Here is a 14,616-nt window from a genome sequence, read left to right on the forward strand (position 1 = left end):
ATTGCGAGTGAGATATGATGCCATCTCCATCTTATAGCATGTGCCAACTTGATTGATGGACAGTCTTGGTTATCTTATCAAAATGAATATGCAGGACGTGGCCCTGATGCATTGGTTTTCTTGTTTGACCATCATTCATCTTTTCTTGCTTTCGAACAATTGATATGTGACGTGATTGATGCAGTACACAGGTCATGCCATCCTTGCCAATACCTACCGGCAATGTTGGTATCATGGGAAAGCAATGCGAGTACTGTGGCCAAGAAAGCAACAATCGTGTAGGATCATCAGCTCAAATTAGTCAGCATTTTTGTTCTATCAAAAATTTCTGACAATGTACATGTTCTTTTTCTCTCCCAATTCCATCGAACGAATCAACAATTGAAGTTTTTTTTCGCCGAAAGGAAAGCAAAACCTCCCGCTCCATGAATCCATGATCCATCCATCATTTGCAGGTTTCTCCATCAGAACGGCATGATGTGGGTGGTCTTGGAGTCGTAGCCGGCAAGGCAGCTCTTGGCGTTCACCTTGAACATCTTGAGAAGCTCCGACGCCATCTGCCTCGTCGCCGGCGAGCATCCGCTCTGCATCAGCAGCAGCAGCCTCGTCAGCCCGCCCTTGGACGCCGCCGCCGCGTCCACGGCGCGTCTGTCCCTGTACTTGTGGCAGACCGCCCAGAGCACGGACACCCCGGCCTCCGCGCCGCCCATTCCAACCTTCATCATCTTGGACAGCACCGCCGGGATCGCGGCATCCGCCATCTCGCAAATCGCGGCGCGCCCTTCGGCGCAGCCTACGGTGGCCTCCAGGACGCGGAGGGCCTGGGAAGGGGAGCCGGCGTCCGTGGCCAGCACGCGCACGGCCGCCGGGACCGCGCCTAGACGAACCATCTCGGAGCGCGCGCGCCGCGTGCCGGCGATGGTCGCGAGGCAGGACAGGCCGACCTCCACGGCTTGCTTGTCCAGACCGCCCTTCTCGTCGACGGGGCCGATGAGCCGGATTAGCTCGCCAACCATCTCCCCTGACTCAGCCACCGTCGCCTTGACGTCTGGCCTCGCATTACGGAGCAATGACTCGACAAGCCTCGCAGCGTCCATCCGTGCCTCCAGCGAGCTCCCTTTTCTCAGCACGCGCGCCAGGGACGCGACCGAGGACGCGGCGTCCGCGGCAAGAGCGGTGGCGACCCGCTTCCTATTCTCCTCTTCGATGCAGTCTGACGCGGCGATCACCGCGAGCACCCGCACGGCTGCCTCGGCGCTTGCATCCGCTCGTCTTCGTCGGAGCACGGAAACCAAGGTCTCCGCGGCGCCGGTTGCCCTCGCAAGCGCGTTCTTGTCGAACTCGTCGACATCGTCGTCCGAGAGAAAAGCCGCGAGCTTGTGCAGCGCGGGGCAGGGATCCTCGCTATGGTCAGCGATCTGTCGGAGGAGCTCGGCGGCGGCAGCGGCCGGCGTGGGGCCGACGGCGGAGGGCGCAGGGGACGAGGAGGAGGAGGTCGCAGCAGTGGACGCCCAGAGGGCAATGAGACGGCGCAGCGTGAGGTTTGGGACGAGGTCGGTGGACGGGAGTGGGAGCATGGTGGCCGGGCAGGTGTTGTTCCCGGAATCGATCCATCGCTGGATGGAGGCGCGGTCGTAGGTGACGCCGGTGCAGAGGCTCACCGGCGACCGCATGACGTCCAGCGAGATGGGGCATCGGAAGAAGATGGGAACTTTGACCTCCAGGCCCTGGTACTCCGCAGCGATATCCTTCCTTCCCATTAGTGGATGCGTGAGCTTGCTTTGTGCTTTGGCTGGTGTTGTTTGCAAACCAGAATGATGTTGGCCGTTGGGGAAGAGCTGAGAAGTGGAGGCGGGGGAATGGAGTGACTTGAAAAGGAAACGCTGTGAGCAGACCTGTATATATAAGCCGTGGGAATGTGGAAATTTGGCTGGAGTCAAAGAAGACGAGGCGAGGTGACGTATGGACGCAGAGCGAGTTCCTTCTGGTTGCTGCTTTGGTAAACCGTGTTTTTTATACCGTGCGCCGACCCGCGTGGTACAGGAATTATCTCCTTTTTTGCTAATCTATAATAAGTTGACGTTTTTTTTTTCCAGACAATAGTCAACTGCACACTCCACTAATGCTCTCTAATCTCCCTTTTCAATGTGACTTTTTATGGGCTTGGTTCCACTATCTTCTGTGTTAACGACGAACTCGAGGATTAGCTGCAATTAGCTGTGCATGCAACACATTCTCTCTCCTCTCTTTTTTTGACCTTTTGAAAAGTATTGGGTTTTATGGATGTCAATTGTGACCTAGACAAAAACTAAATGAATACTTAGACGGAGTTAAATAACATGTACATAATATTTTTTTTTCCTTTTTGTAAAGGTCACAATGACCATATTCTATTATCTATTTTTTGTGTATGTACATTACATAGCATGACTTACCTAAATTATTTCATAATTTTGTTGATCTCGAAAGATGAACAATTGATGAGAGAGAATATGAGTTGCACGGACAACTAGTTGCCAAAATGACTTTCCGGGCTATTCCTTCTTGCTCATAGGTAGGTGCGGTGACCCAGCATACCACTGCATGTTGTAGTATACAAGTCGTTGATATGATCTTTGCGAAGGGACTTCTTCACAATTTGCCATATCCCTCAGAGTGGTACAACAGAAACATTGCAGGTCATAACACTCCATACTTTATTACAAACATTGTCTTAACAAGTTGGTACTCTCACGAGTCCTATGAGAACACCCTAAGATACTACTTAAGTACGATTACAACTCATAACAATATAAAAGAGAGCTCAACAACTTATTTAGGTAAGTTCTACGTTGCTCGGCTCTATGAGGCTAGGGTATGTCACTACTCCTCCACCTCCGTGTCGTTTGGTCCGTAGACTATCCCATAGTCTACACCTTCCACTCCGCCGGTAAGATCGGGTTCTTCGTATACCAGCTCGTAGCTTCCTTACGGTGCTCCATCGTTGATGGCATCCACTTCCGGATCACGAGTCTAGCAAGGGTGTCGAAAGAAAGTGAGTACGAGAGGTACTCGAGCAAGTTCTAAAAGAATAAAAAGGTGTTTGATGCACTAGCTACGACCATTGATCGGGATATCGCAGGTCAATGCATGTTTTGAAAACATTTCTTCAAAAGGTTGCTTTTATTATGAAAACTATGCCCGTCGGTCTTCACGAGGTTGACCAGAACTTCGTGGAGTTCCTTTCTGCCGCGTTCGCAGTTCCCTTCCCGGAACAAGGAGTGACAGCCACAATTTGATACACTCTGCAGAGGTGCGTTACTTTTCCCACAAGAGATCTTACCCTTTTTTGCCATCCGCAGGGACTTGCCCCCGTTCACACTTCCTTTGGTGTGAGGCCAGGTATAAGGATCCAAGCCCACACCACCTTCTCCACGACCTCGCAGACCCACCCTTTTGTAAGTTTGTCCTCTCCTATATCTATGGGTAGACCGACCACGAGGCTCCGGTTCTCACCTTTACCAATAAGGTAGACCGTTCCGAACAATTATGATGCCCTGCCCTATACACCATAGATAGACCGATCCGGACAACCCTTACAATCCTTCATAGACCAATAATAAGTCTACCCTCTCCCGTATCTAATGGTAGACCGTGCAGGACCACATGTCCCCACCTTTACCAAAGATAGACCGATACGGGCAACCCCTATTACCAGTCCGTTGGCATGCGAGAGGGAAAAGATATAGCTGGCTTCCCTAGAGCCATTATAGATCTTATGGTCAACGCGATATGTACGGCGCTAGAATCACTGGACGGCATTGGTAATTTAATCCTAGGGTGATATAACCCATTGCAATGGAACCTCCACCATATCAACACATACCATGGTTCCATTGCCGACCACATAGTCATATTCATAGTTGGAAAATAACATTTCATTTGCAATGCAGGAATGATAAGTATATAGCTTTGCATCAAAGTAGTAGAAAATAATCAAGTTGACATGAGCAAGGGTGAACTTGCACTGTGGACTGCGAGATAGTGCGGTTCAATGCGGTTGATGGAACCTGGACCTCGGGTTACGTAAGAAGCATCATTGTCCGGTAAGGACAATGTTATAAAAATCCAAATAATGCAATCATGGATGTATTATTTTATGTTGAATCCCTTTACCCCATTGAATTATTACAATTTAGGGTTGTATTTAAGATTTATGTCTTTGACGGTAATTTACAATTGATTTAAAAGTATTAATCATTGTAATTCACACAAAGTACAACAATTCAAAGTAACATGAGTTTGCTTGGTAATTACCTTAGTCATTCCAAAATAATTTGAAATTATAGAGTTACCTCTATAGTTTTTGGAATAAAAGGGAATATAGTAGTTTTAGGGAAAAATTCTCTGGTTCAAAAGAGATGACTTGGAATAATAGAATCTCATTTTGAAATGTTTGAAAATAAGTTTTTGAACTTATTTGAGATTTTTCCTTGAATTTTAAATACAAGGAAATAATAATTGAAAATTCTAATTGATTATTTAAATTCTGAAAATTCATGATTTTGAATTTGTTTCATAAATTCCATTTCATATTTTATTCTTGTTAAGATTTATTTTTCATTCATAAATCCAATTTTTATTGGATTTTTAGAGTTGTTTATGATTTATTAAAATTTGGTAAAGTTTTTGGTCTTATATTAATTGTAAAATGACCAAAATACCCCCTGGATCCCTATTGGGCCCAGCCCAATAACTTAACCCGAGGGACGGCCCAATAAGGCTGGCCCCCTTTTGGGTTCGGTGGCGCCGAAGCGGCCCACCTCACTCACTCTCACTCGGCCCTCTCACTCGCTCGTCTAACCCTAACCGTCTGGCGACTCCCGTGGCGATGGCGTCGCCGCCATGGCCGCCGCCCTGCTCCGGCCATCGCCGGCCTTCTCCGCCGTAGCCACCACCCGATCCCGAACCGCCGTGAGCGGATCTATCGATGCGTCCGAGCAGTTTCTCCCTTCTCGTCCTCTTCGGCGAATCGCCTCCGATCCGGATCTCGTGGAGAATCGCCTCGACGAACTCCGGCGAGATCTCGCCCTCGCCGACGATGAGTACGTGCACGGGGTTGACCTGGCGCGGGTGCTGCTTGCGGTATTCGTGCCGTCGCCTCGAGTGCTTGCTACGGTGGTGCTTGGTTCGTGTCCGGGTTCGCCGGCGTAACGTCGGCGCCTACCCTGGATTTGCGGCTGTTAGGGCCGCGCGAGCACCTGCCTCGCCATGCCCTAGCCTCTGCTTCCAGGCGCAAGTAAGTGTTGTCTCACCTCTACCTCTTCTGTGCGCCTCCCATGCTTCTGTTCTTCTTCCTCCTCATGTTCTGCTGCCCTCTGGTGATCCTGTGATCACACAGAGCCATGCTATTCCTATGCAATTTGCCTGTGCTTCTGTTAGTTGTAAGTTCATGGCCCAATTACCATTTCTTGAGTGTCGGCACATCTTGCTTTGCTTGCTTCGTTCATGCTTGTGCTTGCTTCTCTGCTTGTTCCTAGCATGTTCTACACTTGCTATACTCTACTGTGCTTGCTCAAGAGCTAACTATGCCATGCTATGCTTGTTTAGGTGTACTTGTGTTGCATCCGTGACACTTGTGTGTGTGCTAGTGGTGTACGTGATATGCTTCAGTGCTACCTTTGCAAGCCAATGATCCATTGAATCATTCCTTGCTTGTTGGCTAACCTCCCTGTGTAACTTGGCTTGCTATAATTGCTCCATTCGATCAATTGACTGACAGTGATTGTTTCTTGGCTAATCTTGTGGCTCTATGAATCACTTGGTGGTGATGCTTGATGCTCAAGCATCACTGTGTCTTGTTGCTTACTTGTCTTGTTGCTCATCTTAGCTATCTAGACTTGCTCTAGTGGCTATAAATTAAATTGTGTTGCTTAACGAGTATGCTCTTGTCATGCTTAGCATGAATCTGTGATAAATTCATGCTTGAATTACTTAAATTCTGATGATCTGCTTATGCAGTGATGATTTAAATGACTTGCTTGTATATGAATTTGTTGTTCATGATTCTTTTACAAGCAATTAGAGTCTGAATCCATTTCTGGATAGTGATGTGATCTATTTGACTTGCTCTTATTTGGTGCTAAGTGTGATGTGACCTCAGTAGCCTTGCTACTGACTGGTTGCTCACCTGGTTGGTTGGATCTTGTTGGCTACTCAACTTTGCTTGCATATTAGGGGATCATAGTAAGTATGAATGCCAATATGCTTGCACTGTGAAGAAATCTAGGGTTTCGATGGTTATGTGCCTAGGATTTTACTGTGTAGTCTATACTAGCTGCTATTCATTGCAATACATCTACTTGGTGCTATATGTGCATCAGATCTTGCTTCTGTGCACAAGATCTGTATCTGGATGGTTTCTATTTTGGTAGCTTTTTAGACTAGCAGTGATCCTTGGTGAAAACCAAGTGATGATCTACCCATATGAGCATCTGCTCATTCCCCTGCTTATTTCATGCATATATGATGGATCAAATCCATTGGATCCGTCCAGGAACTTGGTATACCTTGTTCCGGCTCCTAGTATGAAATATTTGGTTGATGTAGACTTGGGGTTTCTGTTCACAGACCCTTCACCTCCAGATTACGGTTGATCTTCTCGGGTCACCATGATTCCTGGTGGCTAAGTTGGTTGTGTTGGTTCTTGTTCTTGGTTATGAGCTGGATGAGCTGTGCTTGTTCTTGCTTCACCCTTACCTGGTGATCTTATCGATCGATCGTGCACTGGTTCTAGGGTTTGTGTGCTATTTATATGGTCTCTACTTCTTCCCTGGCCATGACACACAAGGCCTGGTCACTTTGTGACTCATCCCTTGCATTGCCTTGCTGTTGCTTGGTTAGCGACAGCCTTCATATGTGGAAACTTGAGCCCCTGCTAGTCTGCTCGGTTTTGGTCTGCTGCTGATCCTATCTTGTCTTGTCCCTGGTTTTGGACAAGCACAAGTGTCTTGTGACTTGGTTCTGTCCAAAGCGAAGATTGTGTCACTTGCTAGCTGTCTAAACTGAATCTTGAGCTAACACTTATATTCGGCTAGTGTTTGTGATTTGTTTTGCGGAGTTTTGAAGTTGAATATGACCAGAATATGTTCTTCAAGCATTTAGTTTAGGTTTTAGTTATAGGAGCAATTGTAATCTTCATTTTCATTTCTGTTTATTATTTATCAATTCTTGTATCAAGAATATTGTAAAGACTATGTATTATGTGTTGATGATCAATAAAGCTCAAGTTTTTGTTTATGAGCTTTTGGATTTATGTAATGTTTAAATTCTGAATTACATATTGTATTTATGATTTACTTTGAAATTCAAAGTTGTTTAAATTATGAATTCCATTTATATTGTTCAATGTTTATAGTTTAATGTATTTACACTTGTCAAATGCAAACATTCCCCAAAGTAACAAGTTACAAAAGAGATCATGTCGAAATTTCCCTAACTCACATTGCCTAACCCTAGATGCAAAATGAGAGAGAACCTCGATCCCTCTTAGGTTTAGTTGCAATAAGGCGCGAAAATTTCCCCCGTTTTGCAATGAAATGCACATCCCATTTCTAAATCTACCCTTCGTTGTTCCTATGTTACGGGTTATTACAGCCTCTCCCCCTTAACGAAACTTCGTCCCGAAGTTAAGATTGGTACTGAACATCTCGGGGTAAGACTTCTGAGTTCTTCTTCGTCTCCCAAGTAGCTTCTCGCTCGGGATGATGTTGCCATTGCACTTTACAGTATTTGATTGCCCTGTTTCTTAACTTCTTCCATTGAACTTCTAAGATCTTTTCTGGTCTTTCCACATAAGTTAAGTCAGATTGCAATTCTATTTCTTCATATGTGATAGGATCATCCGGTGCCTTCAAACATTTTCTGAGTTGGGATACATGAAATACGTTATGAACTTGACTTAATTGTGCCGGTAACTCCAACTCAAATCGTTGTTCCTTGATTACGTCGAGTATCTTAAATGGTCCTATATATCGAGGGCTTAACTTTCCTTTCACTCCGAACCTCTTAAGTCCTTTCATTGGGCTAACCTTCAGATAAACCATGTCTCCCACTTTCGGTTCCCAATCTCTTCTCTTTAAGTCGGCGTAACTCTTCTGACGACTCTGAGCTATTTTGAGTCTATCCCTGATTACCTCGATGACGTCTTGTCTCTCCTTGATGTAATCCGGTGTAAACTCCTTGTTTTCTCCGGTTTCAAACCAACAAATTGGTGATCTACACTTCCTTCCGTACAATGCCTCGTACGGTGCCATCTGAATACTACTCTGATAACTATTGTTATATGAGAACTCCGCTAAAGGTAAATGATCCTCCCACGAACCTCCAAAGTTCAGAGCACAAGCTCTAAGCATGTCCTCAAGTATCCGATTGGTTCTTTCGGTTTGTCCTCCGGTTTGTGGATGATATGCTTGTCTTGAAATCCAGCTTGGATCCCAAAGATTCTTGTAGTTGTTTCCAGAATGCTGATGTGAAAATTGAACCTCTATACGAGACTATCTTCTTTGGTACTCCATGCTTACTCACAATCTCCTTTACATATATATCCACAAGCTTTTCACGAGTATCCTTTGTGTTTACGGCTATGAAGTGAGCGCTCTTGGTAAGTCTATCCACTATTACCCATATCATATCCTTTCTCTTACTAGTCATTGGTAAACCAGGTAACAAAATCCATTCCGATTTCATCCCATTTCCATTCCGGTATCTCTAGTGGTTTGAGTAATCCCGCAGGACTCTGATGTTCTGCCTTCACTCGTTGACATGTATGACATTCTGAGACATATTGTGCTATTTCTCTTTTCATGTTGTTCCACCAGAACATCTCCTTCAAATCCATATACATCTTGGTACTTCCCGGATGTATTGAATAAGGGGTTTCATGTGCTTCCTTTAATATGATTGATTTCACTTCTGGATCATCCGGTATACAGATCCTTTTCTGGAAGTATAATGAATCAAAATCCCCTAGATGGAATTCTGATGGTATTCCTTCGCCAATCCTCTTGATTTCCTCTTGAATGAACAAATCATCCGCTTGCTTTCGGATAATCTCATATTTCAAATCTGAATACATCTCATCCATAATCCTCATGGTTGCTATACTTCCTTTGGCATCACCTTGAATAAACAGAATCTGAGCATCCTCTAACTCTTTCCGAAGTTCCTTTGGAATTTCCCATTCCGTAGGTTGATTCTCCGTACTCTTCCTACTTAGGGCATACTGCTACTACATTAGCCTTGCACAGGGTATAGTTGATCTTAAGGTCGTAATCCTTAATCAACTCCAACCATCTCTTCTGTCTCATGTTTAATTCTTTACGGGTGAAGAAATACTTCAAACTTTTGTGATCGGTGTATAACTCACACTTGGATCCATATAGAAATTGTCTCCAACTCTTCAAAGCATACACAAGCTGCCGCTAACTCGAGATCATGTCTTGGGTAGTTGTGTTCATGTGGTTTCAAGCTGTCTTGATCCATAAGCTATTACCTTCCGATCTTGCATAAGAACACATCCAAGTCCATTCTTGGAAGCATCACAATACACCGTGTAATCCTTTCCGGAGTTCGGAGCTGCTAACACCGGTGCTTGTGGTTAACTTATCTTTGAGTGTTTGGAAACGGCTTCACACTCATCTGTCCACACAAATGGAGTATTTTTCTTGAGTAACTTGGTCATTGGTCCTGCAATCTTCGAAAATCCCTCTATGAATCTCCGATAGTAGCTCTGCCATACCAAGAAATCCTCGTATCTCCTTAGCATTTTTAGGTGATTTCCATTCCAATACGGATTGAACCTTGCTTGGATTCACCGCTATGCCTTCTTTGGTTATGACATGTCCAAGAAATTCAACACTATCTAACCAAAATTTGCACTTGCTGAACTTTGCATATAGCTGATGTTCCCTCAAAGTTTGCGAGAACTATCTTCAAATGCTTGGCATGTTCTTCTTTATCTTTGGAATAGATTAAAATATCATCTATGAACACTATCACAAACTTGTCCAAGTACTTCATGAATATCTTGTTCATCAAATTCATGAAAATTGCTGGTGCATTTGTTAGTCCAAATGGTACAACCAAATATTCATGGTGTCCGTACCTTGATACGAATGCTGTTTTTGGTACATCCTCCTTCTTGATCTTGATTTGATGGTATCCTGACCTTAAATCTATCTTCGAGAAGACTCCTGCTCCTTGAACTTGATCAAAAAGGTCTTGAATTCTAGGTAAAGGATACTTGTTCTTGATAGTTACATTGTTCAAATTTACGTAATCTCCACACATTCTCTTTCCTCCATCTCTTTTATCCACAAAAATAAGCTGGTGTACCCCAAGGTGACACACTTTCTTGAATGAATCCCTTCGTTCCAGTTCATCTATCTGAGCTTTTAGTTCCACTAACTCCTTTGGCCCCATCTTATATGGTGGTTGTGCTATTGGTGTTGTGCCTGGAATCAGATCGATTGTGAATTCTATCTCTCTATCGGGTGGCATCCCCGGTAGTTCCTTAGGAAATACATCCTTAAACTCATTCACTACAGGAATATCTTCAATTCTTACCTCCTTCGAGACTATTGAGTTCCAATCCAATCTCTAACTCATTGTACTTATCTCCTTGGAACACTATTCGACCTCCGATGGAGTTGCGAAGTGATCTTGTTTTGTCTCCACGAGTTAATCACCGCTCCATTTTACGTCAACCAATCCATCCCTAGGATGAGCTGATATGTCCTTCATGGGTATGATGAATAGGTCCGCGAAATACACACGATCACATATGGTTATGACTTGTGCTTCTTTCACGTGGGTTACTAAGATCGTTCCCCCGCGGATAGAACGGTTATAGGGGTTTCTAACTTAGAACATCTAAGCCCGAATTTTTCCACAAATTCCAATGCAAGAAATGATGTGGTTGCTCCGGTATCAAATAGTACTTTGCCGGGATGAGTAAGAATGCTTAGCGTACCTAAGGCTGTTTGATCCGACTCTTCCGCTTGCTCCAAAGTTGTGCAATTCAGCTTTCCATATGGCTTGCCCCTCTTGTTGTTGTTGTTGTTGTAGTTGCGGTTGTTGTTGTTATCTTTGCCACCTCCTCCTCGTCCTTCGGAGTTTTGTCCACCCCATGAAGCCTTATTAGGACAATCAGGCTTCATGTGTCCATCCTGTCCACAACCATAACAGATGATCCTGGGTTTCAGACATTCCCTTCGGATGTGTCCCCTCTGCCCACAGTTGCTACGGATGATGCGTGACTTGGGGTTACGATTCGACCTCCCGGTTGTGCGATTACCGGTAGGTCGGAATCGGGGTTTGAAACTTCGATGCGGGGTTGGTTTACTGGTCGGGTACTTCCTTGGCTCGATACGAGCCCTCTTCCTCCTATCCTCTTGGACACGCTCTGTAATCATCCTCGAAAGTGATTGCCGAGTCAATCGGTTCTCGGAATTCGGCGGTGCGTGCCAACCTCGGTTGCATCTTCATGTATGGATTCATGCCTTTCATGAACCGCTTCTTCCGTTTCTCCTCCGTATCCACATCCTCGGGTGCATATCTGGATAACCTATTGAAATCCCGAACATCTCGCATGATTGGTGCGAGTATTCGTCTCGGTTCTTCAAACTCCCTCTTCTTCGGCTCCACCACGCTGTCCGGAACATGAGCATCCCGAAACTTCTTCTTGAACTCCTCCCATGTAAATACCTTATCCGGAGGGTGTACTTGCTACAAGGTTCTCCCACCATGATGCTTGCTGGTCCGACAACGGATAAGTGGTATATCTAATCTTCTCCTCATCGTTGCAACCAACGGTCTTCAACTTCCGCTCCGTATCCATGAGCCAATCTTCGGCGTCCATTGGTTCCGGAGCTGATGTAAATGGTAGTGGTCTTGCATTTTGGAAGTCCGATAGGGTTACTCCCTTGCCTTCATTACCCCTATCATTGATGACATGGGTAAAGAAATCTTGCATGTTCTTGTTACGGCTTTCCTGGTAACGCCTCCTATCTTCCTCCATTGACCTCATATCTTGTTGGAAGTCCGGGTGCAACATTGGGTGTGGTGGTGGTGGTGCGTTCTCTGCTCTAGCTGCTTGCATCTGCCTCCTCTTTCTCTCTTTCTTCCCGCTCTCTGCGAGCCTCTTCGGTTTCTACTAACGCCATTTCCCCTAGTCCTCGTAACAAAGAGCGATTACTCATAATTACACCATGCAAATGTTTTACGAGCTCAACTCATTGCCCGAGTACTAGTCACATAATGAAATCAAGAAGCAAATCCAAAACAAACATTTATTATGTATATACACCGTATAATACATAACACACTCACAAACTTATATTACATGTGGTACATATAAACCACTTATTTGGCTCCAAGCCCAAGCCAACGGGAATTTAAAATACGTTCTATTACAATACCACCTAGATTACTTTATTCTTCCTTGGAGCTCTACTCCTCATCGTCTTCATTCGCCTCCGCGTACATCCACTGGGGTCCAACCGGTACAGCGACTAGTCTTCCGAACACCGTCCGGAACAAAGGTCCTTCCGGTAGGTATGTAATCTGAATCGGACGAAGTGCCGAGACAGAGATCTGTCATTCCAAAGTAACTAGATAAAGACTCATACATATCCCCGGTGGAATACAGTGCCTCTTCTCCAGTCATCCATGGAGGATTCCTATTCACTTGACCCCTCATCTTCTTCTTCTTCTTTTTCTTGGTTCCAGAACTCTCACCTACTTCGTACTGCGATGGTTTAGATATGCCCATCTCCAAATCTAACGAAATGGAATCCGTACCTTTCTCTTCCTGCTCGTAGTGTTGGTTAACACTTGGGTTAACCGCATCACTCTCATCTCCGGTATCACATGGAATTGGCTCCTCCTCATCACCGAAAGGTTCCCCGAAACGCCAACCCGTCGAGTTTTCAATCGGTGACTCTGAGCAATTTATGTTCCATGAGTGGTCTCCCCCATATCCAGTATCATATGATGCTGACACATGTGGATAGTGCGGAACAAAGTTAGGTATAAGTGGGTCTCTTGTAGGTAGATTTCTCTTGAACCACTGGTCACTCAAATCTACATCACTATCTGGGTTAAAGAAGGGTGTAGTATGTTGTGGTTGTGCCCTCAAGTCATGCATCCGAGTTTGGACTTTATCGGGGTCCGTGAACTCAGCTAGCATGTGGTCAATCTCACCTCTCATCTTCATGTGTAAAAGATACATCGTGGTCAATAAAGACTTACGGCTATCCATGTGCTGTGTCTGCGGCTTCAGGACTTACGTGGGCTAACACCAAATGATTAAGAGTGGGATCCTCATCTTCCTCGGCATGAGGTATATGAGAAAACTCGAACATAGGAGTTCTCTCGACTTGTGCTGCCTTATCTCAAGGATTGCCTTGAATAGGCCCATATGGTAGGCTGTGGTGATAGTTTTGGCTTCTCCGTATGGCATTATACGACTCATCAGCAGTTTTCCGGTAGTTGGACCGATACTCTGCACTTGGCTAGGATTTCCCCATCATAGTAAGTATACTTGATAACAGGTATCCGTGGATCGCAATGAAGTTCCTTCGACATCCCACACGGGAGAGCTGTTATTGGTCCATCATAATCACCGAGCCAACCCTCAACTTTCCTCAAAGTCCTCTTGGGAAAAGTGTTCGCCATTATGGCTGTATACAAAAACAGAATATTAGTAGTGATAATGCATCATAATAGCTATAATAAAGAATTATCGCACTAAAATATATGGTTTTGCTATTCTCAAGTGAATAATCACCATACTTCTAGAGAATCCTTTACTATTTCTACTAGACTCCTACAGGTTTCTTCCCTATACTAGGTTTTTCCAACCTAAGGTCGCAACATTTGCTCTGATACCAGCTGCGGTGACCCAACATACCACTGCATGTTGTAGTATACAAGTCGTTGATATGATCTTTGCGAAGGGACTTCTTCACAATTTGCCATATCCCTCAGAGTGGTACAACAGAAACATTGCAGGTCATAACACTCCATACTTTATTACAAACATTGTCTTAACAAGTTGGTACTCTCACGAGTCCTATGAGAACACCCTAAGATACTACTTAAGTACGATTACAACTCATAACAATATAAAAGAGAGCTCAACAACTTATTTAGGTAAGTTCTACGTTGCTCGGCTCTATGAGGCTAGGGTATGTCACTACTCCTCCACCTCCGTGTCGTTTGGTCCGTAGACTATCCCATAGTCTACACCTTCCACTCCGCCGGTAAGATCGGGTTCTTCGTATACCAGCTCGTAGCTTCCTCTCGGTGCTCCATCGTTGATGGCATCCACTTCCGGATCACGGTCTAGCAAGGGTGTCGAAAGAAAGTGAGTACAGAGGTACTCGACAAGTTCTAAAAGAATAAAAAGGTGTTTGATGCACTAGCTACGACCATTGATCAGGATATCGCAGGTCAATGCATGTTTTGAAAACATTTCTTCAAAAGGTTGCTTTTATTATGAAAACTATGCCCGTCAGTCTTCACAGGTTGACCAGAACTTCGTGGAGTTCCTTTCCTGCCGCGTTCGCGAGTTCC

General features: G+C 44.9%; 1 protein-coding gene across 1 annotated transcript; it reads right to left on the bottom strand.

Annotated features, from left to right (window-relative positions):
* Positions 1-256: 256 nt before the first annotated feature.
* On the bottom strand, positions 257-1,882 carry LOC124687246 (U-box domain-containing protein 27-like). The gene has a single exon (XM_047221048.1). It carries the CDS (start codon positions 1,758-1,760, stop codon positions 465-467), a length of 1,296 nt encoding a protein of 431 aa, XP_047077004.1. The 5' UTR covers positions 1,761-1,882; the 3' UTR covers positions 257-464.
* Positions 1,883-14,616: the final 12,734 nt, after the last annotated feature.

This window comes from Lolium rigidum, chromosome 2, assembly GCF_022539505.1.
Source record: "Lolium rigidum isolate FL_2022 chromosome 2, APGP_CSIRO_Lrig_0.1, whole genome shotgun sequence".
NCBI classification, from domain to species: domain Eukaryota; kingdom Viridiplantae; phylum Streptophyta; class Magnoliopsida; order Poales; family Poaceae; genus Lolium; species Lolium rigidum.